The sequence below is a fragment of the Prionailurus bengalensis genome, chromosome B2 (genome assembly GCF_016509475.1).
Source record: "Prionailurus bengalensis isolate Pbe53 chromosome B2, Fcat_Pben_1.1_paternal_pri, whole genome shotgun sequence".
Lineage (NCBI taxonomy): Eukaryota > Metazoa > Chordata > Mammalia > Carnivora > Felidae > Prionailurus > Prionailurus bengalensis.
This window is the reverse complement of record NC_057349.1, coordinates 35944893-35969147: the sequence shown is the minus strand read 5'-3', so window position 1 is coordinate 35969147 and position 24255 is coordinate 35944893. Positions and strand designations below refer to the sequence as shown.

Sequence of the window (24255 nt, the reverse complement as noted above, 5' to 3'; positions counted from 1 at the left end):
CTTAAAATTTTCAGATTTACTCTGTTCCTCTTACTGCAGATCCTCAAAATTCAGCTGTAACCTACAATTCTTCTTCCCTTCCAAAAGTGACTGGTATCAAGCCACTTATACTTTGAACTTCTAAAACAGAATGGAAGCAGAGAGGAGATTAGAGTGCAACTCCAAAAAGTAAGAATTGCAGGTTCATAAGGAAATGTTTTAATTTACTTGCCATGAAACAGCAATTTATTGCCCTGTTCTGGAAATAACCATGGAAAACAAGTCACTTTGAAGAGAAATGTTTGCATTTTGGCTTATCTACCCTTCCACCCTATACCTAGCACTGCTGTATCAATTCAAATGCCAACCTTTAGATTCTCTTTGCTGCAACTACAGCCAATTTATGTTCCTCTCATCTCAGAAAGAAATTAACCACTTCCAGAATGTGTCAGACATAAGTAGAAACGCGCTTCACTTTTTAAAAATCTGTATGTTATTTACAATTAATAAAAGTCTGAACGTACAAACAAAATTAAAATTAAAATTCCCCCAATACGCCTACTCTGAGACTACCAAAATTAAACTTTTCGTGTACCTTCTTCCAGCTTTATCCCATGCAACCATAAAAATTATGTGTAGTTATGGGTATTTACCTAAAGAAAACTAAAATACTAATTCAAAAAGATATACGCAGCCCTATCTTTATTGCAGCATTATTTACAATACCCAAGATGTAGTAGCATCCTAAATGTCTGGCAATAGATGAATGGATAAGGAAGATATGGTACAAACACACAATGGAATATTACTCAGCCATAAAAAACAAACAAACAAACAAACAAACAAACAAAACAAAACAAAACAAAAAAAACAAGATCTTGGAGCACCTGGGTGGCTCAGTCAGTTAAGCATCCAACCTCGGCTCAGGTCATGATCTCACTGTTCATGGGTTCGAGCCCCGCATCCGGCTCTGTGCTGACAGCTCAGAGCCTGGAGCCTGCTTCAGATTCTGTGTCTCCTTCTCTCTCTTCCCCTCCCCCACTCATACTCTCTTTCTCTCTCAAAAATAAATCAACATTAAAAAAAAAAAGGAATAAGATCTTGCCATCTGTGAAACATGGGTAGATCTAGAAGGTAAGTTGCTAAATGAAATAAGTAAGACAGTGGCAAGGGCCACCATTCTGACTGAGCAACCCTAGTGAAAGGAGCCAAAGAAGTAGCACAGGATGTCCCCATTTTCCCTCCCCCTTCCTTTCTCTGGTTGACTTCCCAAACCCTCTATACGCCAGTCCTGGTCCCACCATGTCCCAGAAATAAGAAGAGGAGAACCCTGCACAAGAGACTGGTGACGAGAAGCAGGACACACAGGAGAAAGGAGGTATTCTCCCTGAGAGAGGAAAGGAGGCAAAGCTAAAGGCCAAATATCCCATAAGACAAAAGCCAGATGGCTCCAACTTCATGGAGAGACTCCAGAAAGGGCAAAAGTACTCTGACTCAAGAGACCACAACATGGCCAAAGACAAGAGGAAGAATAAGCAGTTGCCAAGTGCAGGACCAGACAAGAACCTGGTGACTGGTAATCACATTCCCACCCCACAGGATTTGCCCCAGAGAAAGTCCTCACTCATCACCAGCAAGCTTGTAGGGTAACCTCAGCTCCCCTTCTCTCTTCTTCCTCACCCACTGAACTTTTAATATATCATAGGCTGGAGTGGAATGAGTGCCTGGTTAGATCTCAACTTGCGAGCCAGAAATGACCCTAATTCCCATAGGAGCTGCTGAGAAGATGATGTGGGTTGAAAGGGGGCTCTGAGTTCATTTCTTTGGTTAAATTGAGATTTTCACACCCTCACTGAGCCCAAGCAAGGGCCAGAAATGAGAGACTAGGATTGCATAATGCTGTAAATGCTCTTTTTTCTCTGTATGAGAACCTGGGAAGATGTGATTTCTCCTTTTGGAAGAGAATATCCCAAAACTGGTTAGGCTAAGCCTTGAGAATAATATGGTAGGTTTACATCTGGAGGCCAACCTGACAATGCTGGGAAAGGCAGACTGAATAATATCTGTTTTCTCTGCTTCTACATGTTTTGTTTTTGTTTTTTTTCCTCTTAGGCTGCTATTGCTTCATATTCCCATTATGGCAGGTTTAGAGAATCCTCAAAAAGAAAAACTCATTTGCTTGCCTAAAACTACAATGCCCACCTAACCTCCCTTACTGAGTGTCTCTTACAGTTTTCCCTGCATCATTTACATGAAACGGGCACTTTCTTTCTCTTCTAGCATGTGCTTTTGAAAATATCATGGGACAGTGGAAAGAGCACTAGGTGTAGAGTCAAGATATCTGGGTTCCAGCTGCACTGCATCTTCGCAAAACTGATGTGTAACCTTGGTAAAGTCATTTAACCTCTATGGGTTTCTATTTCCTCATTTGTAAAAGAGTTGAATATAGATAAGACTGATTCTAATTTCAAAATTGTATAACTGCCAGCTGAAAAAAAACAAACCATGCCATTCATGGTAAAACTAAGTGAGGAAAGCCTGTGGGTGAGCCTACAGATGGGAACCATCTGAAGACTAAATGGGGAGAGAAAAAGTTGAGACTTGGGGGCTATATATTGGAGCAAGAGGGCCTCATAAATATCATGGTTTTCAGCATCAAGGAAAAAGTTCTAAGAAGCCAGCTTCTAGAAGCATCTTGCCCTCGCCCAGTTTCCTGGCCTTTACTGCTAAAAAGTTGCTCTGGCAGCCAACCTGTGGGCCTGAGGACACATGCTTAGTCACACACGTGTGGTGGAGTCCCACATTTCCGATGTAATCAGATGCCAGGTGTATTGTTAAGGAGATCAGAAGAAACGGGACACATTGAGCAAGCCTCTGGGCTTTGGTATTATGGCAGGGCTGGAGCAGCAGGTCCCTAGGAGATGATTCACCTTGGAAGAAGGGGAGGGGGGTCAGGTGGTCCAGGAGAGAGAAAGGGGACATTGAGAAATCTCTGCCTTCCTAGAGCTCAGTAACTTGACTCCTTGACTCCTATGGGATGAGGAGAAGCAGCAATGTGAATTCATGAGCAAGTGGAAAAGAGGGGTGCAGGTGGCCAGCACCTTCATTCTATGTATCACTAGTCTGGCCTGAATCCTACTGCTAATTAGGATGGCAGGAGTGAGAACTAACCATTCAAGAGGGTAAGATTTGTAATCCTCTCTCGTCCTCTCACCTCACAAAATCAGATATATCAAACATTGGGCCCGATGAGAATGACCATGAACCTGTTGATACATGTGTGGGGTGATAGCGGGTGTGTATGCTTCTTCCTGACTGGCCATTCACTTTTCAAGCTATCAGATTGGATAGGAGAAAGCTGGTGAAGAAGGAATAGAGAGCAGGATCCCTGGATTCCCTGGGCCCCAGACTCCTTGACTGTCACTTGTATATAATTTTTTGTGTTTCTTGCTCCGTTTCCTCATGCTGTCTTCCTTAGTATAAAGTCTGTGTGGGAAGGGGAAAACGCAAAACATCCATGTATAGTTTCCTCAACTGTCCCAGCCATAAACATAAACATGTCATGTTATTATATAAATATATACATAATTTTGTGTGTTTTCTTCAAAAAAAATCATCAGTAAAAGACAAAACACTATGATTTCACTTATATGTGGAATCTAAAGAGCGAAACAAATGAACAAAAAAGCAGAAACAGAGCCATATATACAGACAACAAACTGGTGGTTGCCAGAAGGAAAAGCAGGGGTATGGACAAAATGAGTGAAGGAAAGTGGGAGGTATAGGCTTCCAGGTACAGAATAAGTTATGAAGGTGAAAAGTACAACATAGGAAATACAGTCAGTGATACAGTAATAGTGTCGCATGGTGACAAATGGTAGCTACACTTGTGGTGAGCAGAGCTTAACATACAGACTTGCTGAATCACTGTGTTGCACACCTGAAACTAATGTAACATCGGTGTCAACTATACTTCAGTAAAAATAAATTAAATGTAGTCTAATTAAAAACAGAACACTACATATACTGCTTTGTAGTCTTCTCAATCGGCATTTAATTAATGTCCCTGTTATTTTTGAAAGGGAAAACAAAAATCCCAAACTAATGGCATGTTAAGAGTATAAATTAGGTAACTTTATTATTCAATAATAATTTTTGATTTAGGTAGAAAATTTGACAGCAACGAACAAGCCTGATAATTTCCAAATTGGATACAAAGTAAGCAACAATGAGGAAAATGAAATCCTGCTTGAATACTTAGGCTATTTCAATCACTTAAAGCCTCCCCAAAGTCCATTTTGAATTTAAAACAGTAACTATATGACAAAATCAAGAAATAATAAAAGTGAAAATGAAAGTACTGTACAGAACAGTTTTCTCCCAGCCGACAAAACCTGTAACAAAAATATATTAATTATAACAATATTTTCTCCAAAGTTAAGTATCATAAACTGGCGTCTAAGATTACTCATTTGAATAGGTACCTGAAAACTGACTCCCACAAAATAAAGTACGCACCTAGCTCCAGAGTCATATTAAACTATGCTTCTTAGGGGCACCTGGGTGGCTCAGTCGGTTGAGCATCCGACTTTGGCTCAGGTCATGATCTCACGGTTCGTGAGTTCGAGCCCCGCGTCGGGCTCTGTGCTGACAGCTCAGAGCCTGGAGCCTGCTTCGGATTCTGTGTCTCCCTCTCTCTCTGCCCCTCCCCTGTTCATGCTCCGTCTCTCTCTGTCTCAAAAATAAATAAAACATTAAAAAATAAATAAATAAACTATGCTTCTTATATGACAGGTATTATTTTATTCATTGCAATATTCTTTATCAGTATCGAGGCACAGTACACAAGTAACCATGAAACAAAAATAAACTTAGCTTAACTATCTTCCCACTAAGAAATACACGTATGTGAAAAGTCACACCGAAATGAATTTTCAAAAACTTAACTTCACCATTACTTACAATTTAAGAAATGTTTTATCTATAATTTTAATTCATCTTCAACTGACAAGACATCCCTTATGCGTTAGTTCTTCTATTCTTGTCCCTTTCTGTAAATTGACATAGTAATGCATTAAAACTATTCTTTTGGGTGGCTCAGTCAGTTAAGGTCCAACTCTTGGTTTCTGCTTGGGTCATGACCTCACAGTTCATGAGATGGAGCCCCACATCGGGCTCTGCACTGACTGTGTGGAGCCTCCATGGGATTCTCTGTCTCTTCCCCCCCCTCCCCCACTTGCACGCATGCACTCTCTCTCAAAATAAACTTTTTACAAAGTATTCTTTTTACTTTCTTATTATAGTTGACACACAATGTTACATTAGTTTCAGGTATAAGCCTCAGTGATTAGACAAGTTATACCTATACTCATCATAAATGTAGCTACAAACTGTCACCATACAATGCTATGGTAATATCACTGACTACATTCCCTATGCTGTACTTTTCATCCTTGTGACTTACTCATTACATACCTGGAAGCCTGTACCTCCCACTCCCCTTTATTCATTTTGCCTATATCCCTACCCTCTCCCCTCTGACAATCACCAGTTTGTTCTCTGTATTTGAGTTTGTTTCTGCTTTTTATTAAAAGTATTACTTTTTGAGGGCGCCTGGGTGACTCAGTTGGTTAAGCATCCGACTTCAGCTCAGGTCATGATCTTACAGCTTGAGTCGAGCCCGACGTTTAGGCTCTGTGCTGACAGCTCAGAGCCTGGAGCCTGCTTTGGATTCTGTGTCTCCCTCTCTCTCTGTCCTTCCCCTGCTCACACTGTCACTCTCTGTCTCTCAAAAAATGTATAAATGTTAAAAAAAAAAATTGGGGGGGGGGGGCCTCCTGGGTGGCTCAGTCAGTTGAGCCACCGACTTTGGCTCAGGTCATGATCTCATGGTTTGTGACTTAGAGCCCCGCGTCGGGCTCTGTGCTGACAGCTCAGAGCCTGGAGCCTGCTTCTGATGCTGTGTCTCCCTCTCTCTCTCTCTCTCTCTCTCTCTGCCCCTGCCCCACTCATGTTCTGTCTCTCTCTCAGAAATAAACATTAAAAAAATTTTTTTTAAATTTTTTTAATAGAAAAATGTAAAAAAACTCTGCCTTCCCCACTTGTGGCCATCCTGCTTCTTTTCTCACCCATACTTTTATTTAGCAAAAACATTCTGTGAAAAGCATTGCTAATATGGTAATACAAGAGGTCTTTGTGAATGAGGTACCAAATGTCCCAAAATATCAAAGGCCAGTTAGTATCCAACTCACAAATTCATAAACTGGGTTTGTACTCAAACAGAAAATAAATGATACCATAACCAAAGGTCATTTTTACCTTTGTAAGAGGCACCCTTTAGGTGCTATGCTTGACTTTTCATATATATTTTAACCTAGGAGCAATCAGGTTAGTTCATGCTTACATACAGAAAATCATGTAATTCAAACTATTCAAGAGCTCAGAGTAGACAAAGGTCACAAAAAAAATCAACTGGTTAATGTTTTGCCTAAAGACAGAAAAGAAATATGTACTATTTTCCAAAGAAAATGGGATCTCAAATAATTCAATGACTTTCTAGTGAATTTCTGCAATTCAGTGATTTTTAAACCACAGTGGTCTTTAAATCATAACCCTGGTAATATATATTTACATCACAACCTATTACGCACTATTTTCATTTACATATGTAACTCAAACAAAGGTTTGACAAAACAATACTTGCCCTTAATATTTGTGATGCACTGATTATTTCCTATTCTAGTCAATTTTTTTTAATGTTTATTTTTGAGACAGAGAGAGACAGAGCATAAACGGGGGAGGGTCAGAGAGAGGGAGACACAGAATCCGAAGCAGGCTCCAGGCTCTGAGCTGTCAGCACAGAGCCCGACACTGGGCTGAAACTCACGGACCGTGAGATCATGACCCGAGCTGAAGTCGGCTGCCCAACCGACTGAGCCACCCAGGCACCCCTCTAGGCAATTTTTTAAATGCAGTCATGACCCATTGAATTGATTTCTCTAACCACAAATGAATCACAACACCAGTTTTGAAAAAGTGCATTAGTGGGGCGCCTGGGGGGCTCAGTCGGTTAAGCGTCCGACTTCGGCTCAGGTCATGATCTTGCGGTTCGTGAGTTCAAGCCCCGCGTCGGGCTCTGTGCTGACAGCTCAGAGCCTGGAGCCTGTTTCCAATTCTGTGTCTCCCTCTCTCTCTCTGACCCTCCCCCGTTCACGTTCTGTCTCTCTCTGTCTCAAAAATAAACGTTAAAAAAAAAAAATTAAAAAAAAGAAAAAGAAAAAGAAAAAGTGCATTAGAAAGTATTGTTTCAACCAGTAAGTGTTTATTCACCATAACGTAACTACAAATACCATATCATGAAATTTTGTGGCTGTCATAGAAATTACATTTACCGATTTTTTTGGTAAAGCCAAACAACAATATAAAAATGTTTACTAAAAGGACAGTATGAAAGAATATTTTAGAATATTATCAAGGGGATAGAAAAGCCAAAATTAGACCAAAAAACATGCTCAATAGTTATATAAATTAGAAAGATCTGTGTGGCAAGATCAATTGATAACTTAAGTTCAAGGGTGCTTAAATATCACCCTTTTCAATAGTTTTAGACATTCTTTCCATAACTTCAAATAAACTGAAAATCTGTTAAATAAATCTTTTTTTAGAGATAATACAAAAATAACTAACACACAACTGGAAGGATAATATATCAACTCAAAGGTGGGAGAATTCCTTATCCAAACTGCAGATGTCTCTGGTTTCTGCTCACAGAACAGTCTTAGTCTTAAAAGAGAGATATATTCACATTTTCAAACAGATATTCAAAATTGTGATTTGAAGAAAAAAAAATAACACATAAAAGGGGGATTGACAATAAAGTAGGAAAACAACAAATACTTATGGGAATGGAAAAAATATACTATGATAAAATTAACTTCTCCTGTTTTTTTTTTTTTTAATTTTTTTTTTCAACGTTTATTTATTTTTAGGACAGAGAGAGACAGAGCATGAACGGGGGAGGGGCAGAGGCAGAGGGAGACACAGAATCGGAAACAGGCTCCAGGCTCCGAGCCATCAGCCCAGAGCCTGACGCGGGGCTCGAACTCACGGACCGCGAGATCATGACCTGGCTGAAGTCGGATGCTTAACCGACTGCGCCACCCAGGCGCCCCTCCTGTTTTTTTTTTTTTTTAAGACTATAAATAATAACCTCAGGTAAAGAGAACCCAGGAGAGTGTTTCCAATCCACTGTACCTCAAATCATAACACTACAGTCAATCATTTCTTAGTGCCTTCCCAGAATATTTCCTTTAAATACCATAGTGATTCTGGCACAAGAAAATCTTGGGATGATAAGGGTCTTCAGGTCAAAGGCACCTTAAGGCTAACAAAGTAGCATACTGCACATTTTGGAGGCTGGGGGTGACTCCAAATAGCCTAAAATGATTTCAGCCATGCCAAACCCGGAATCTAGATGTCAAAAAATAAAAATAAAAACCGTATCTTCCCATTTCAAAGAGACGAATTTTGGTTAAGCTGCAAGCTTGTTAAGAACAGCAAATCCAGCCAGCTTGGATATACATTTCTTATTCTAACAATATGGAGAAACACTATTATTTGCATATAATTTACCTGCAAAATTAACAATTCAATGGTTTTTTTTAGTAACTCTGACTTTGCATACACTCATGTTCTTTCCCTCAAACAGCCCAGGAGTCTTTTATAAAAAAAAAGGGGGGGGGGATCTGAAGCAGTAGTTACTAGGGCAAGTGCTCACCATTTGGCAGAATATTTCAATGGAAGCAAACAGTCATCAAAGTGAGATTTAAACCGGCACCCACAGTTCCTAACTTGGTAATCTATTTCAACAAGATTTTAAACATGTTTTTACTCACTTCAATTTTACGTAAACAAGTTCCAACAAACTCACTCACTTTTCCACCACATAGATTTATTTTGAAAAGCAAAATAAATGTGTCCCTAATGGGACACAACAGCTGTTTTTAAAGTAATTTTTCCATCTTTTAAAAGTACATTGTATACTTCATGGTATACTTTAAAAGAGTATTGAAAATCACAGTGGCTTTGACCAAAATAATCTTCTTGTTGTTCTATACATCTCATGCCTCTACACTCTACTTTCATTCAGGAATGAAATCCACAAATATATTGTAAAGTTCAGTGACTTTTTTCCTGTACTTCAAAAAGAACACCAAATGCTACTTCCGCAAGCAGTGTGTTACTAATCATTCCTTTCAAATGATGTCAAATGACATTGAAGACATTAAGAATATGGGGATAAAGAAGGAAAAAGATTATTTTCTTTACGCACTTGAAAATACCCTTAATATTTTTAAAAGCAAAAATGACAAAGCTGTATTAAGAGTAAATGTACACAAATCACCAGAGAGACAATAAACAATTATAACCATAAAAAATAAAACTGTAACAAGTACAAAGAAATGCAAAGACCATAGGTGATAATTTCTAAAATTGTATATTTAGTTAGGGACAAGAGACAGTTCTTGATTTGACATGAGCCCTTTCTCCCAAAGCCACTCTTTACTGAATTGTAAGGGGAAGCTAGCAATATATGGAGACAGTCATCAATCTAATATACATTCTGTCTCATTGCTACTTTCATCTTTACCATAAAATTTAAACTCTCGGGGCGCCTGGGTGGCGCAGTCGGTTAAGCGTCCGACTTCAGCCAGGTCACGATCTCGCGGTCCGTGAGTTCGAGCCCCGCATCAGGCTCTGGGCTGATGGCTCAGAGCCTGGAGCCTGTTTCTGATTCTGTGTCTCCCTCTCTCTCTGCCCCTCCCCCGTTCATGCTCTGTCTCTCTCTGTCCCAAAAATAAATAAACGTTGAAAATTTAAACTCTCACCAATGAGGAAGTAGTTCTTCATATTTGTAATTGTAGACATGTAAGTAAAAAGAGCAGAATACATTCATTTAATGGCAGAGATACTATTAAAAGTTGGATAAAAACCACACTTACCAATATTTTTTTTTTCTTTTAAAGACCTAAAGTATTTGACAAATTCCAAACTTTTAACAGATATAAAGTACCTTCCCCAACCCTGGGACCTGCAACTCCCTCCCACCAATCCCCTAGCTTAGGCATAAATGTAAACGACTAAAGCCTAAATAGCATAATGAATAGAAGGTGAAAACTGACAAAAATTCTCTCCTTGGCCAATCTCTAGCAGGCTCATCTGAGCCCTCTGCTCAACTAGAACTCAATCTCAGCTTATAAAAACTACAGACTCCACCCCCTCCCCAAACATTAAAATATTTAAACAAACACTAACACAGTTTCTAATCAAGACCCATCCCTAGGATGACCCCAGTCCCTCTTAAAGTGCCTGCCTAAGAAAGCTCAAGGCTGCCTAAAGAATTTAAGGTTTTATTAGCTGTAACACCTGACTACAGGCCTCTGAACATCCTATCTTAGACCATTTACTGAAAAGAGTTTTTTTACAACTGTAAATTCTTCCTCTGTCCCTTTGAGATGCGTATACATCTCCTACATCTCAGGAATCCCTGTCAAAGATATGAAAAACATTTCTTTAAAATGTAAACATTAGAAAGCATAGGGCCTCAGTCTCTCAATCTCAGTAGGAGGGCAGGATCCTAACTTCCAGACAGTCTGCTAATAGATACAACCAACCTAGTCATCATTTACACCGACAAACCCTTTGTGATTTTTCACTTCCTGGACTACTAAGCCAAGTGAGCAACCCCTCCTTATTCCCTCATTCTCCATTTAAAATGCCAGTCACTTCTGCATGAATAAAAGTTGTGTTCAAACTGAACTCTTCCCTATTGCTATATATTACTGTTCAAAGTCTGTCCTTAGCACTTTAACTAGCGTCCAGCTTTATCTACGACAGAATGAGTAGAAAAGGAAAGTTAAACATCTCTCAGTTAGTAAAGACTCAGGTATTTTATTAAGATCATCAGATATGAAATTCTTTAAAAAAATGAAGGTTTAAGTTCATGAAGGAGTCATAATTTAAGGAGTCAACCAAATAGCATTTGGGGGCTGGAAAAGGACCTTGGCAAACATCAAGTCCCAAGCCCTTCATGTTAAAAATGACAACTCTAAGGTCTAAAGAGATTAAGTGATTTACCCAAAGTGATTTCAATAAGGGACGGGATTAGAAAGGGCTAATTCGGCATGATTTTCTTCCTGACTCCAACATGAAAATATCCTTTCTCTTATATGCTCACTGGCAAAAGTAGAATTTCAAGTCAAGATCAGAGATGAACATGTATTACCCTACAACAACAAAAGATTTTACAGTTCCAATATACATCAACAACTGTAAACTATGGAAAGCTTGGTGCAAGTACACAGATGATTTCATTTCACTCAGGGAAGGCTATTTTAATAATCCTAACAAATATATGAAGCATCTTGGTAAGGAGAATCTGCTTTCACACACCAGCAAAGAAAACAAAACCCCATGCATAAACACAAAAGGAGGCCAAATAATTTAGATCATCTTAAAAACAATCAAAAAATAAAAATAAAAATAAATTAAAAACCTTTTTTCTGCACTTACCAGCAAAGCATTTGGAACAGAGGTTCATAGTCTTGCTGGACCTGGGGCAAAAAAAAAGAAAGAAAAGAAAGAAGAGCTAAAAATTCAGTATTACTCTAATGAAAACATAAAGATGTTTGAAATGTAAGCAAGAATCCCCTGGCCAGGCAACTGAACTAATAAACTAATAAACTAACCAACCACCCTCTCCCACAAGGAGACAAAACAAACAAAACAACAAAAACAAAATATGATACTTTATTATCAGTGAGTTAACCAATGATTTGTTTTTTGTGATTAGCAAAACTCAGAAATTAAGTAGCAGCAAGTTCAGAATTACTCTAACATGCCCAGATGACGACACAGGAGTCAATTTGTCCCACAAGATTACCACTTTCCGTCTGTTCACACTGGAACATATACCACAAAATTATCACTACAGACAACGAAACTTTTGTCTCTAAAGGAGTAAAACTGTCTCCCCAGATATATACTTATTTATCTCCATAACATTACTTAAATTTTTATGTTCTCTTCTTTCCTTTCATTCTAGTCCTATTTCAGATCCTGGTCACATTATGACCCTGTAGTTTAAAATTCTTTCTTCAGATGTTACCAATCAAATTATTTTTCATGTCCTTTCATCTGTTAATAATGGCTACAACTCACTGAACACTAACTCTGATGGACACTAAACACATTATCTTATTAATAAACCCAGTATCTGTGAGATAGGTATTACCATATTGCTTGCTTCTAAAAATGCACTTTAAAAAAATCACATTAAAATGTCTAGAATCAGGAAACATCATATGATTGGCTACAGATGATGACTAAATTAATGAAATATTCCTACCACCTCCTCCATGGTGTTATTAAATTGAGGGATCTTAGGAAATCAAGGACAGTCTCATCTCCATTTGACCAGCTAGCATTTGCCCAAGGTCACAGAATTAGGAAACGGCAGAGAAAATAAATGACCTTGGGCCTGAGCCAATGCCAAAGGCCATCCTTTGTTCACAGCATAACACAGCACCTGGTACCACACAGCATCCCAGGCACAACAGGGCGGGCAATCGATAACTTGTCTATGAAGTTCTTCTCATCGCTGTTTCCCTTCCTGATTCTCTCCCAAGTGCACTCATTCCTACAGCCATCTTCCAAAAACCTCCTACAATACTCTCTGTTGGATATAAACTGACCTATTTACAGCCTCATTCCCCAGCAACACCCCTCCCAAAATCTTAGTCTTTGCCCAGAGCTGCTCCTACACAGAATAAGCCAACTTTCTTCTGCCCTTCCTAGTAAAGTTCATAATTAATGAAAGCCTCCCTCAGGAAGTATTCCCTGATGGCTATGAAGGTTTCCTTCTATACTGGAACCTAAGACCTAAGGGTAAGCAACTGTCACAGGGTGACAAAATTGGGGTGGGGTGGGGGAGTCATTGCTTCTATTTCCCAAAAGAGATGCTACGTCAACTGGAGGATCTTTCTTTAGAATTCTGCTTAATATAAAGACATCAAAGGCAGTAAGGAAATCTTAACTATCACTAAATGAATAAAAATGGACAAAGAGATGAAAAGATGTTATTAAGAGTGGAATCTAACATTTATTATATTACCTACATGTGGTAAGCATACCAGATGCCTTCAACCCACTTTACCAAACAAGGAAAGGGAGCCTTCCAGAGGGTATATAACTTGCCAAAGGTTACAGAACAAGTGGATGACCCTGGTCTGCCTAACTCCAAAGCCTGTGTTCTTTTCACCCAAATTAAGGCCTCTGCCCCCAATACAGAAGCAGAAGAGTACAAATAATTCCCAAGTCAGCACTCTGGTCGTTTGGGAAAACGGTCCCATGAGTAAAGACTGAATGTATGGTAATCGAGTCAGCTCCTTGAGAAAGCAGAACCTTCCAACAGGATAAAGCTCAATCCCTGACTTCCCCTCCAAATATACATACACATGTATGTGCAGGGAAGCAACCTTGACTGACAGTTATTTCAGTTCCAACTGAAAGAGAACTGAGGATGAAAGAATATCTTTGTTACCAGAAATTCCCCCCAGGAAAGCAGGGCTCTTCCAGATATGGTCACTATCTTTGTCCATGCAGCAGCACTGAAAGCGAGAGGTAATTTGTTTATCACTTCTACCGCCCCCCACATCCAGCAGGTATCATGGAACGCCTGCAAAGAACCACTGAGGGCAGCTCGGCACCAAGTGTGCAGTGTTACCATTTGTGTTTCACAAAACTGGTTAAGGAAAAAAATGGCAAAATAGCATTTTTCTCTGCATCCCCTATTCTTTTCAGAGAATTTATTTAAAATACCACCATACCTAAATTTTACTTAAATGACATTCATCCCACTTTCTGAATAGGAATTTTCCAGCAACATGCTTATCAATGAGGTTGTGAAAGACATAATACAGCCACTGATATTATTAATCAAAACGGAGATGCCTGAAATCTAAAATAAGCCAACATTTGGCTATAGAAATAATGGCCACTGGTAATGCCAACTTGGATCACACAGGTCAGCAAAACAGAACTTGAAAGAACTGGCAGAGGCTTCTGAGAACTTTTCTCCTTTCTCATGTTCGACATGTGAAACTTGAAGCTAACCATAGGCATACGACTACCGACTGCCCATGGAAAAGCAGTGTGATCAACTTGCAGTCTTGGGACAGACAACAGAGTTCTCTATGTGATAGCAAACATGAATGGTAAACAGGATTCTCTTATGTCCCACTGCTCCAAAGAAACAGCTCTTATTGAGATCTCCAAAGGCTACCATGTTTCTAAAACCAAGGATTAGTGGCTTGAATAATGGCCGTCCAAAGATAACAAATCCTAATCCCTGGAATTTATTTTATCTGGAAAAAAGGTCTTTGCAGACAACTTAAAGATTTTGAGTTTACCCTGTATTATTCAGGTGGGCCCTAAATGATATAACAAGCATTTCTGAGAAAGGGTAAAGGAGTCTGGAGAGACACACAGAGGAGAAAATGATATGAAGATGAGGTAGAGCTGTAGGAACGTGGCCACAAACCCAGGAATACTGGGACAGCTAACAGAAGCTGGAAAAGGGAAGGAATGGATTCTTCCCTAGGGCCCCACAGAGAGAAGGCAGCTCTGCCAGATTTTGGACTTCCGGCTTCCAGAACTTTAAGAGAATAAATCTCTATTGTTGTTTTTTAAGTTTATTTATTGTTTGACAGACAGATAGAGTGGGGGAAGAGCAAAGAGAGAGGAGAGAGAGAATCTCAAGCAGGCTCAGTGCCATCAGTAGCAAGAAGCCCAACACCAGGCTCAAACTCACAACCTCAAGATCATGATGACCTGAACCAAAATCGAGTCTCAGATGCTTAACTGAGAGAGCCACCCAGGTTCCCCTAAGTCTCTGTTGTTTTAAGTCATCCAATTTGTGTTAATTTGTTATGGCAGTCCCACAAAACAAATACACAGTTAGGTCTCTGATCATCTCAATGCCTCCCACTCAACAGCATTCATCCAGATCCATCCCTCTTGAAACTCTCTTTACTTTTGCCTTCTTGTTGCTTGGATCCTAGATCAAATTTACCCCCCCCCCCCCCCCCATCTAGTTTTCCTCACCTAACTGCTCTCTTTTAGCCACCTTTTCTGGCTCCTCCTCCAATGTCAAGACCTTTACCTGGAGGTCCCAGGACTCAGTCCCTGTTACCTCCACTTCTCCCATGGCTTTAAATATCGTATCTAAACAATAGACTCACAAATAAATGTTCACACTCATCCCAAACCTCTTCACCTTGCTCCAAACTCATGTATTAAAATGCCTATTGGGGCGCCTGGGTGGCGCAGTCGGTTAAGCGTCCGACTTCAGCCAGGTCACGATCTCGCGGTCTGTGAGTTCGAGCCCCGCGTCGGGTTCTGGGCTGATGGCTCAGAGCCTGGAGCCTGTTTCCGATTCTGTGTCTCCCTCTGCCTCTGTCCCTCCCCCGTTCATGCTCTGTCTCTCTCTGTCCCAAAAATAAACGTTGAAAAAAAAAAAAAAAGAAAAGAAAAGAAAATAAATAAATAAATAAATAAATAAATAAATAAATAAAATAAAATGCCTATTTGATATCTCAAAATGCAGCTCAGAGTCAACATTTCAAACTAGAACTTTCAATACTCCCAAACTTGCCTGATGCATTTTATCCACTTTTATGAATAACAACACCTTCTTTCCAGTTGCTCAAGTCAAAATTCTAGAAACCAACTTTGATTTCCGTCTTTCCTGTAGTCTCTCATACACAGTACTCAGCAAGATCCACTGGGTCTATTTCCAAACAGACCTCAAATTTATCTACCCTCTCCTTTGTCAATGCTTCCACTCTGGCAACCATTACCTCATACCTGGGTCATTGTAAATGACTTTTTAGTGGTCTCTCCATTCCCACTCTTGATTTCTTAAAATGATTTTGCAATGAGTAATCTTTTAAAAGCAAATTAGATCATGCTATTTCTTGCTTAATGCCATCCAACAATTTCCTACTGCATTTAATATAAAATTCAAACGTCTTACCAAAACCATTTAGTTCCCTCATGGTCTTGCTCTGCCTACCTCCCCTCTTTATTTCTCACCATTTTGCAACCCTCACTTACCACATTCCAACCACACTGGCCTTTTTTCCTGTTCCTAGAATGTGCTGTAGAGCTCTTGCCCATGCTGTTTCTTCTACCCTCAAATCACAGTTAAGACTAGCTCTTTCTTGTCACCCAGGTCCTGGTTCAAACCTCCTCAGGCTTCACCTGACCACCAATTTAAATCAGTCCCTCTTCCTGTTTTCTTTTAACAAATGACCCTCTTGGTCACTCCTGCCTAGTACTTAATAGGTACCCAATATTTGTTAAAAGAAGAAATGAATCCCCCTTCCTGAAGGCATGACACATAAAACCCTAAGTAGATTTAAAAAATGTATTTTGTAAAGGTCATTCAACACTATCTAGAAGAAAGGGCACCCACAATTCCTGTAGCTGTCTGCCTGTCATTTCTCAGGAGCTCTGTCATACTGTATTACCTACAACTGGGAGATAATGCCACCCTATGTACCTGGCCATGATTTGTCACTCAGGAGATAACAGGTGGCAGACACTTTCAGAAGTTTCTTTCCAATGAAATGGAGTTGGAAAGAAACCAGCTTAAATTTTTCTCTCCTTTCAATAAATGTTTAATATTTTCTAGTTTTGAAAATACATGACCCTTGTACAGAGTTTAGAAAAAGAACATAAACATTTAAGTGAAAATTAAAGATCAATGATAATCCAATCCCCCAAAATGAGAATTGTTAACATTATGAAATAACTCCTTCTTATCCTATGGGTATACATAATTAAGAACAGTGTTGGTAAAATTGTATGGTACGTTCATAGGCGTGCATTTTATTAGGTGTTATAACACATACACGTTACATATTCTCTTTTGCATAGATCACATATTTCACTTTTAAAAGTGTTATAAAAATATGTAAATTTCATTTTCATTTTGTATTTACATTTACTACTTTCCATGTCATTACGTATTCTTGAAAAACATGCTTGTTGGGGGCGCCTGGAAGGGTGGCTCAGTTAGCTGGGCATCCAACTTCAGCTCTGGTCATGATCTCCCAGTTCGTGGGCTCCAGCCCCATGTCGGGCTCTGTGCTGACAGCTCAAAGCCTAGAGCCTGCTTCAGATTCTGTCTCTCCCTCTCTCTCTCTAACCCTCTCCCACTCACGCTCTCTCACTCACTCTCAAAAATAAATATTAAATATTAAAAAAAAAAACACCATGTTTGTTGCTCTGTAATAGTCCAATACATACTAATCCTATAATTTATTTAGTCATTCACTTAGTTTTTGGATGTTCAGTCTTTGCCCAGATTTTTTGTGATAAATATTCCTATAATGAGCATTTGGGGATATAAATCTTTAGTCATAAATCTTTCATTAAAATTGATTCTGAGGAGAATTGCTAGATGAAAAAGTATGGTTTTAGTAAGTATTGCCAAATTCCTTACCAGGTAAGTTCTACCAATTTACACTGTCCTCAAAAGGATCTGAAAGTACTTTTTTCAATACAGTTTCACCAGCATTAAGTATTATTACTTTAAAATCTTTGCTTGATGGGAGAAATGGTTATCTTAATCTGTTTTCTTCCAAAATAAAAAATTTTCCAATTTTGAAGGATATCAATTTCTTAAGGAAGAATCAATTAACTTCTAATTAATTCATCATGGGGAATTAGAACAACATTACTAATTTTTGAAAATCCTAGAAACATTTTGTATTTTCTTGATCTCCATATAACACTATTGTATCTCCCTACCCCAGAAACATATACATGCCAGGTCCTCCCCCACTAAATATTTTAATATAAATGCGGAGGGGTGCCTGGGTGGCTCAGTCGATTAAGCAGCCAACTCTTGGTTTTGGTTCAGGTCATGATCTCACAGTTTTGTGAGTTCAAGCCCCGAGTCGGGGTCTGCACTGACAGCATGGAGCCTGGTTGGGACTCTCTCCCTCTCCCTCCCTTTCTGCCCCTCCCACCTGCACAGTCTCTCCCTCCCTCCCTCCCTCCCTCTCTCTCTCCCTCTCTCCGTCTCCCTCTCCTTCTCCCTCTCTCTCAAAATAAATAAACTTTAAAAAATTTGTTTTAATGTGAAAATAAAAAACACTGTCACCATATCAATGTTCCTTCAACAATAATACTATTTTTGGTCCAACAATGTGGAAGAAACTGAGGCACAAAAAAAAAAAAAATTAAAAAGAGTCAAAAAGAAAAAAATGGTACCAGCATGGAAACATACCAAAGCCCTTCCTTCCAATCTTAAGGTCCCTAAATTTCTCTAGGTTAGGCATGGATCAATAAAACTACAAAAATTTAGACTACAAAGTGATTTCCTTTTTTTTTTTTTTTTAAAGTAATCTCTACACTGAACCTGGGGCTAAAACTCACCACCCTGAGATCAAGAGTCAAACACTCTTCTGACTGACTGAGCCAGCTGGGCACCCCAATGTGGTTTCCTTCTTAAAGAAGAGAACTGATCTGTAAAAACCAATTAGTCACATTTCCTAGTTCAATCTTCTTTAATAATCTATAAGAAAGAGAGGAGGGAGGAGAGGTTGGGGAATAAGGAAGGGAGAGGGAGGTGAAGGAAGAGAAGGAAAAATCAAATCACAAAGCCTTCTCCACTCTAAAAATCTTTCCAGTTGCCTAGAAGTAAGATTAGATGATTAAAGGCCAGTAACAATATGTGTGCCAACTCGTACACTTACAGCCAGAAAGTCTAACTTCCTACAACAGCTAGGAAGCAAGAAACAGCTCTACTAAATCATCACTCTTTGCTCATCCCCGGCAAACAAGAAAAAGGACAGTTCAAACAGATGACATTCTAGCTGGCAATGACAAAGGAGGCTTTCAACAGTGCACCCAGCCTGTCTCAACTGTTACACATCACTCTAAATCATTCAGACAATGTCTGCAAAGTTTTCTTTTTAAGGGAATATTACAAAGAAAAAGATGGGGTGGTTAATAAGGAGGATCATTTCTAGAATGTAGCAATATGGGTCATACTACTTTAAAAGATAATTTCAATTTAACAACTTAGATTCCAGTTGGGGTACTGTAATGAATGGTATCTTAACATTTTATACCCAAATTCAAGGAAAGCAAGGACACAGCATACACCTCTGGTTTTATGTGTTTTAAGTCCCTACACTAAAAAGACATATAAATGTAAAACAAGTCACCTGATCATCTGTGACCCTGTATACATTACTGAGAGCTTAGTCCAGCACTAGCTAACAAAACAAGATGAGCCACGTCCATCAATAAACTAGTAAAAAGAAGACAAAAATTAAAACATGTAACAGCTCTCACAGGAAAGGAAGAAAAACGATGAAATAAAAATGCCAAATAATTTTTCCACATAAGAGAAACTAATGACACTATCAACTCTAACACAAAATGGTATACAGTGGCTGCAGCTGTCTTACCATATATGCCCAAATATAAGGAAAGGATTTCTTCCCCTAAAATTATCCATAAACACACACACACACACACACACACACACACACACACACACACACACACACACCTGTTTTACAATTAAGTCTTTACTTCTGAGGCTGGTACCAGTAATCTTATACTAAATGCCAACGGGGGAGAAAGAAGAGCTTCCAAAAAACCTAAAAGTGAAAAACCCAGGGAAAGGGCATGGGGAGGTTTCAAAAGAGGAAGACCGTATCAATAGAATTAAATGCCCAGGGGCATTTATCCAGTCAGAGTCTGTGAAAAGGGTGAAGCAGTAAAGTCCTCAAGTTTTAAGGGGAGTAAAATGCAGTTTTAAATACAGACTTCATACTATTTTCTGGAGTATGATCTCATAATTACAAGTAGTCGATCCCACTGAAAAAGGTTTTTGAAGATGACTTAAAAAGCAACACAATAAAAGCCTTGGAATGTTAGGAAGATTACAAATAACATTAAAATGATGGCAATTCTCCTAGTGTTATATGAATGGATTCTTGTGGCTTCAGATAAAATTTCCAGTAAGAGCAAACATTTACAAATTTTTACAGTGTTCTACCTCAAATAACTTATAAGGAAGTGAATAACTGAAAAACTGTGCTCAATAACTTTAAATGTGGTTTTAGTAAACACTGAAGACACTGATATCTGTGAAGATGCAGAAAGTTCAAATAGATTGGTTTCATAAAGAGAGTGTGGAAAACCTAGTTGTTTTTTTTTTAATGTTCGTTTATTTTGAGAAAAAGCAAGCAAGCAGAGGAGGTGCCGAGAGAGTGGGAGTGAGTGAGAAAGAGAGAGGGGGTCCCAAGCAGGCTCTGTACTGTCAGCACAGAGCCCACTTCAAGTCCTCTGTTCAGCTCTCTCCCCCTCCCCTACTTGCTCTCTCTCAAAAACAAAATTTAAATAAGTAAAACATTTAAAATTTACATTGGGAACATACACAAATGCATACAATTTTATATAACCTGTGATCTTAAATAAGCATGTGAAGTCATCATAGTGATAAAATAGAGGATATAAATCTCTTTATGTTATTTTCTTTACAACTGCATATAAATCTACAATTATCTCAAAATAAAAAGTTAAATTAGAGTTTTAATACGTATATGTGCAATTAGCACTTTAACTAGACATTTAATTACTTCACCTATACCCTTAAAGGTTTCTATATTCAAGTTGACCAAAACACTTCTTTCTCTTATTGAGAAAATGTAAGACTGCCTTATATCTGGGTCTCTTCATCTGCAAATATATGGTATTTCAGGAAATTCAAACTCTAAGTTAGAATAAAACTAACGTTCAGCAGAATTCACTTTTGTAAAAGTAGAGAAAAAAAAGACTAAGTTAACTGCTGTCCAGCTACCTAAAAAAATTTTATATACAACTTTTTAATGAAGTATTTTTTATTTTTGAGAGAGCACAAGCAGGAGAGGGGCAGAGAGAGAAGGGAAGAGAGGATCTAAAGCAGGCTCTGCACTAACAGCAGAGAGCCCAGTGCAGGGCTCAAAGTCACAAACCGCAAGATTATGACCTGAGCCAAAGTCGAACACTAAACCGACTGAGCCAACCAGGTGCCCCAATATACACACTGATTATTAAATTTCTCAAACTATTCCCATCCAGTTTGCAAAAAAGTTTCTTAGAATGCTATAGTAATGGAAGGTACTTTCTGGAGTGATAAAAATATTCTTTACCTGGGTGACGATTACACATATACATAGTACACACTGATCAAAATTCATTACATCATACATTTAAGATTTTGTATTTTACTACATATAAATTATAGCTCAATAAAATATTATAGCTATAAAAAATTTTTTTTATTTCAACACCTCATTGGGCACTACTACTGTTACATTACAAAAGACGTTCTTCATGTTGCCATGAAAACAGTGAGGTTTTTTTCCCCCAACCATTTGGTATAGGAGCAAAAATCTGAGAAACTGAGAAAAAAAAAAAAAACCAGAGACACACTGAGGTATTCCCTGCCTTATTTTTCTCCTGGCTAGCCATGCTGCTGCTCCCAACAGGTAGGGGAAAGGGACACTACATTTATGGAGGTCAGAGTGTTTTGCCCTGAACAGTGAGCAACATAATTAAATGGCAATGAAACTTCTGCAATGGGTTAATAATTAAACTAAAGAACCACTTCTTCCAAGGCAAAATAAGGGCTTTGCATTTTCCTTCATCTTTGCAACTATCATTACATAAAAACTACTGAAGAATTATATATGTACAGATCTTATTCAAGTGGCAAATCTTTGTTTCATCCTGGTGACGCATACATTTATCTACTCTTTTTACTAAGGTAATTTAGACTTGCAAGGAGAGGCATTCACTTATCCATTTATTTATTTATGGAAAATCAGATCAAATGAAGGATAATTTTCATGACAGATGAAAAGTAAACCTAAAACATTAGATCTTTCTTTATCAGAAAACGAGACATAAACCTGGGAGATGACAGAGTTACAAGGGTTCAACTATAAGGTTAACCAAAGCTTAGCAAGGATAGATGTAGGGCTAAGGAAGAAAAGCACAGGTATTTCCAGCAGCTGGAAAACACCCAAGTAAAAAGACATCTACAAGATGCAACATTTCAGTGCACATCACTTAGGTGAGGTGCAAGCACCAACATGATATCTACTAGATATGGAGGAAGAGAAAGCAGTATCTAGCAATATAGAAACACAAGAAAAACTTAAATGTGTAGGTAATGTTACCAACATTAAAAAACAAACATCTTTTATACTTCAATACCACCTTCCATTTGTTTAAATTCTAAACGCTTTATGTGCTGTGTCAATCTAAGATCTATTTAAGGGGTAGGTGGAAAGGTCAGGATCACACCTACCTTGTGTGATGAGATATGGTTGAAAGGTGATAGAAGAGAAACTGCTCTCCTTATTCCCAGTCCCAAGCTCATTGAAAGAGAAAAAAGTTCACAATTTCCATTTCCTGACTATTTTAGTCATTCACTTTAATATACAAAATTGAGTAAAGACTGCAAAAGAAAATTCTCCAATGTAATCAACCGCAGCAGAAAAACAGAGGCAGAAGGAAACTCAACAGTACTTTTATGTCTCTGTCTCAAGACTTAGAGTATCCCTGTTCTATAATCACCAGAGATTCCATTTCTTCTTTCTGTGTACTTCACTACTGCCTTAAAATCATGAATTTCTAATGTCTTACTATAACCTTCCTACTGTTGTAAACGCCTTTATAATCTTGTCGTCAGTGTAAAAACACAGGCTGCTACATGGGTATTGGTAAAAGCAGCAGCCTGGGAAGAAAGGGCCTGGCTTGGTGTAACCTCAGTTTTGGGTTTTCTTACCCATTAAAATAAAGTGGGTTACTTAGACCGGTGACTATGACATTCTAGGAGTCAATGGTCAAACAATAATATAATCATAATATAACCTAACAAGAGAACTACTGAACCCTCCATTATTTCTAGGCTAACTACCTACTAAAACCTTCTGATGGGGACTATTTCCTAACTATTTAGTTTTCTCACTCTGGAACATTTTTCCAAGTGCACTGAATGCATACACTGTAATGGTCTAATACAGAATATGGTAAAGGAATGGCCCTGTGATTTCTTTAAGCACCATTCCAATTATATGACTTGTTATCAATGGTTTTAAATTTTTTTAATGTTTATTTTTGAGAGAGAAAGAAACAGAGTACAAGCAGGGGATGGCAGAGAGAAAGAGAGAGACACAGAATCTGAAGCAGGCTCTAGGCTCTGAGCTGTCAGCACAGAGCCCAACACAGGGCTGAAACTCACAAACCACAATATCACGACCTGAGCCGAAGTTGGGACGCTTAACCAACTGAGCCACCCAGGCACCTGTTATCAATGGTTTTAAATGCAAAGGCATCACTGACTCTTATCTAACTGGTTTACTTATCACCTTAGAATTCTTCGTACTATCATTGGTACCAACCCAATCCTACTCCTATATGGAATTTCCACAGCTGTTTACTTTCCTTAAGGAAATTATCTTGCTGTGATCCTGAATAGCATACTATTTTTATTTGCCAACTTTTCTAAATCTCAGATATTTAGAATTTTAATCCAGTTGCCTATCGAACCATCGATCCCACTCAAACTTGAAGTCATTCACAAACTTAATAAGCATAACCTGTGTGCCACAATCTAAGACTCTGGTGGAAATATTAAAAAGCTCAGGACTCATGTGACAGAATTCATCTTGGAGTATACAGCCCCCCTCCCCAATGCTGAGGACTGGTGCTAAGCTGTGGCTAACTGTTTGAAGAAGAGCTTAATAATCATGGATCTACCTTCCAGGCCACAGAGCTTGCCACTCACTCTTCACAAACATAAGCTACCTTAACCATTACAAAAAATAAGATGAAAGGCTATAATCTGGCAGAAAACGGGACTCATAACAAATAACCTGCTCTAGGCACCTTAAGATGGTGAGTCTGCAGCAGCAGCATCTTCTACAAAGAAGATAGCAGTAGTTTCCTTTGCAAGACTTCCCTCAACTGGCTATATTAACTAACACTTGAGACCCTCCATAAAACGGACATGCCCACAGCTTGGCAAATGCTCTCCCAGCCAGCAAAGCTTTTTTCCAATACAGAGGCTTATTTCCACTCATATTAGTTAGCTGAAGGTTTATGAAGAACTAGTTGTCTTTTGTTCCCAAGTCTGTCTATATC

The 24255-nt window shown here is 38.7% G+C and overlaps 1 protein-coding gene and 1 pseudogene across 5 annotated transcripts in view; one reads left to right on the top strand and one right to left on the bottom strand.

Annotated features, from left to right (window-relative positions):
• Positions 1-24255, bottom strand: part of ZFAND3 (zinc finger AN1-type containing 3) — a 327707-nt gene that overhangs the window by 208653 nt on the left and 94799 nt on the right. For 3 of the 5 annotated variants that reach the window (XM_043591297.1, XM_043591299.1, XM_043591296.1), the window contains one exon: positions 11551-11591. In XM_043591297.1, the coding sequence (XP_043447232.1) occupies positions 11551-11591 (41 nt within the window). Of the gene's footprint in view, positions 1-9866; positions 9891-11550; positions 11592-24255 lie in introns of all 5 variants that reach the window. The other 2 variants (XM_043591295.1, XM_043591298.1) reach the window with 1 other exon arrangement.
• Positions 1282-1629, top strand: LOC122489468 (annotated as a pseudogene).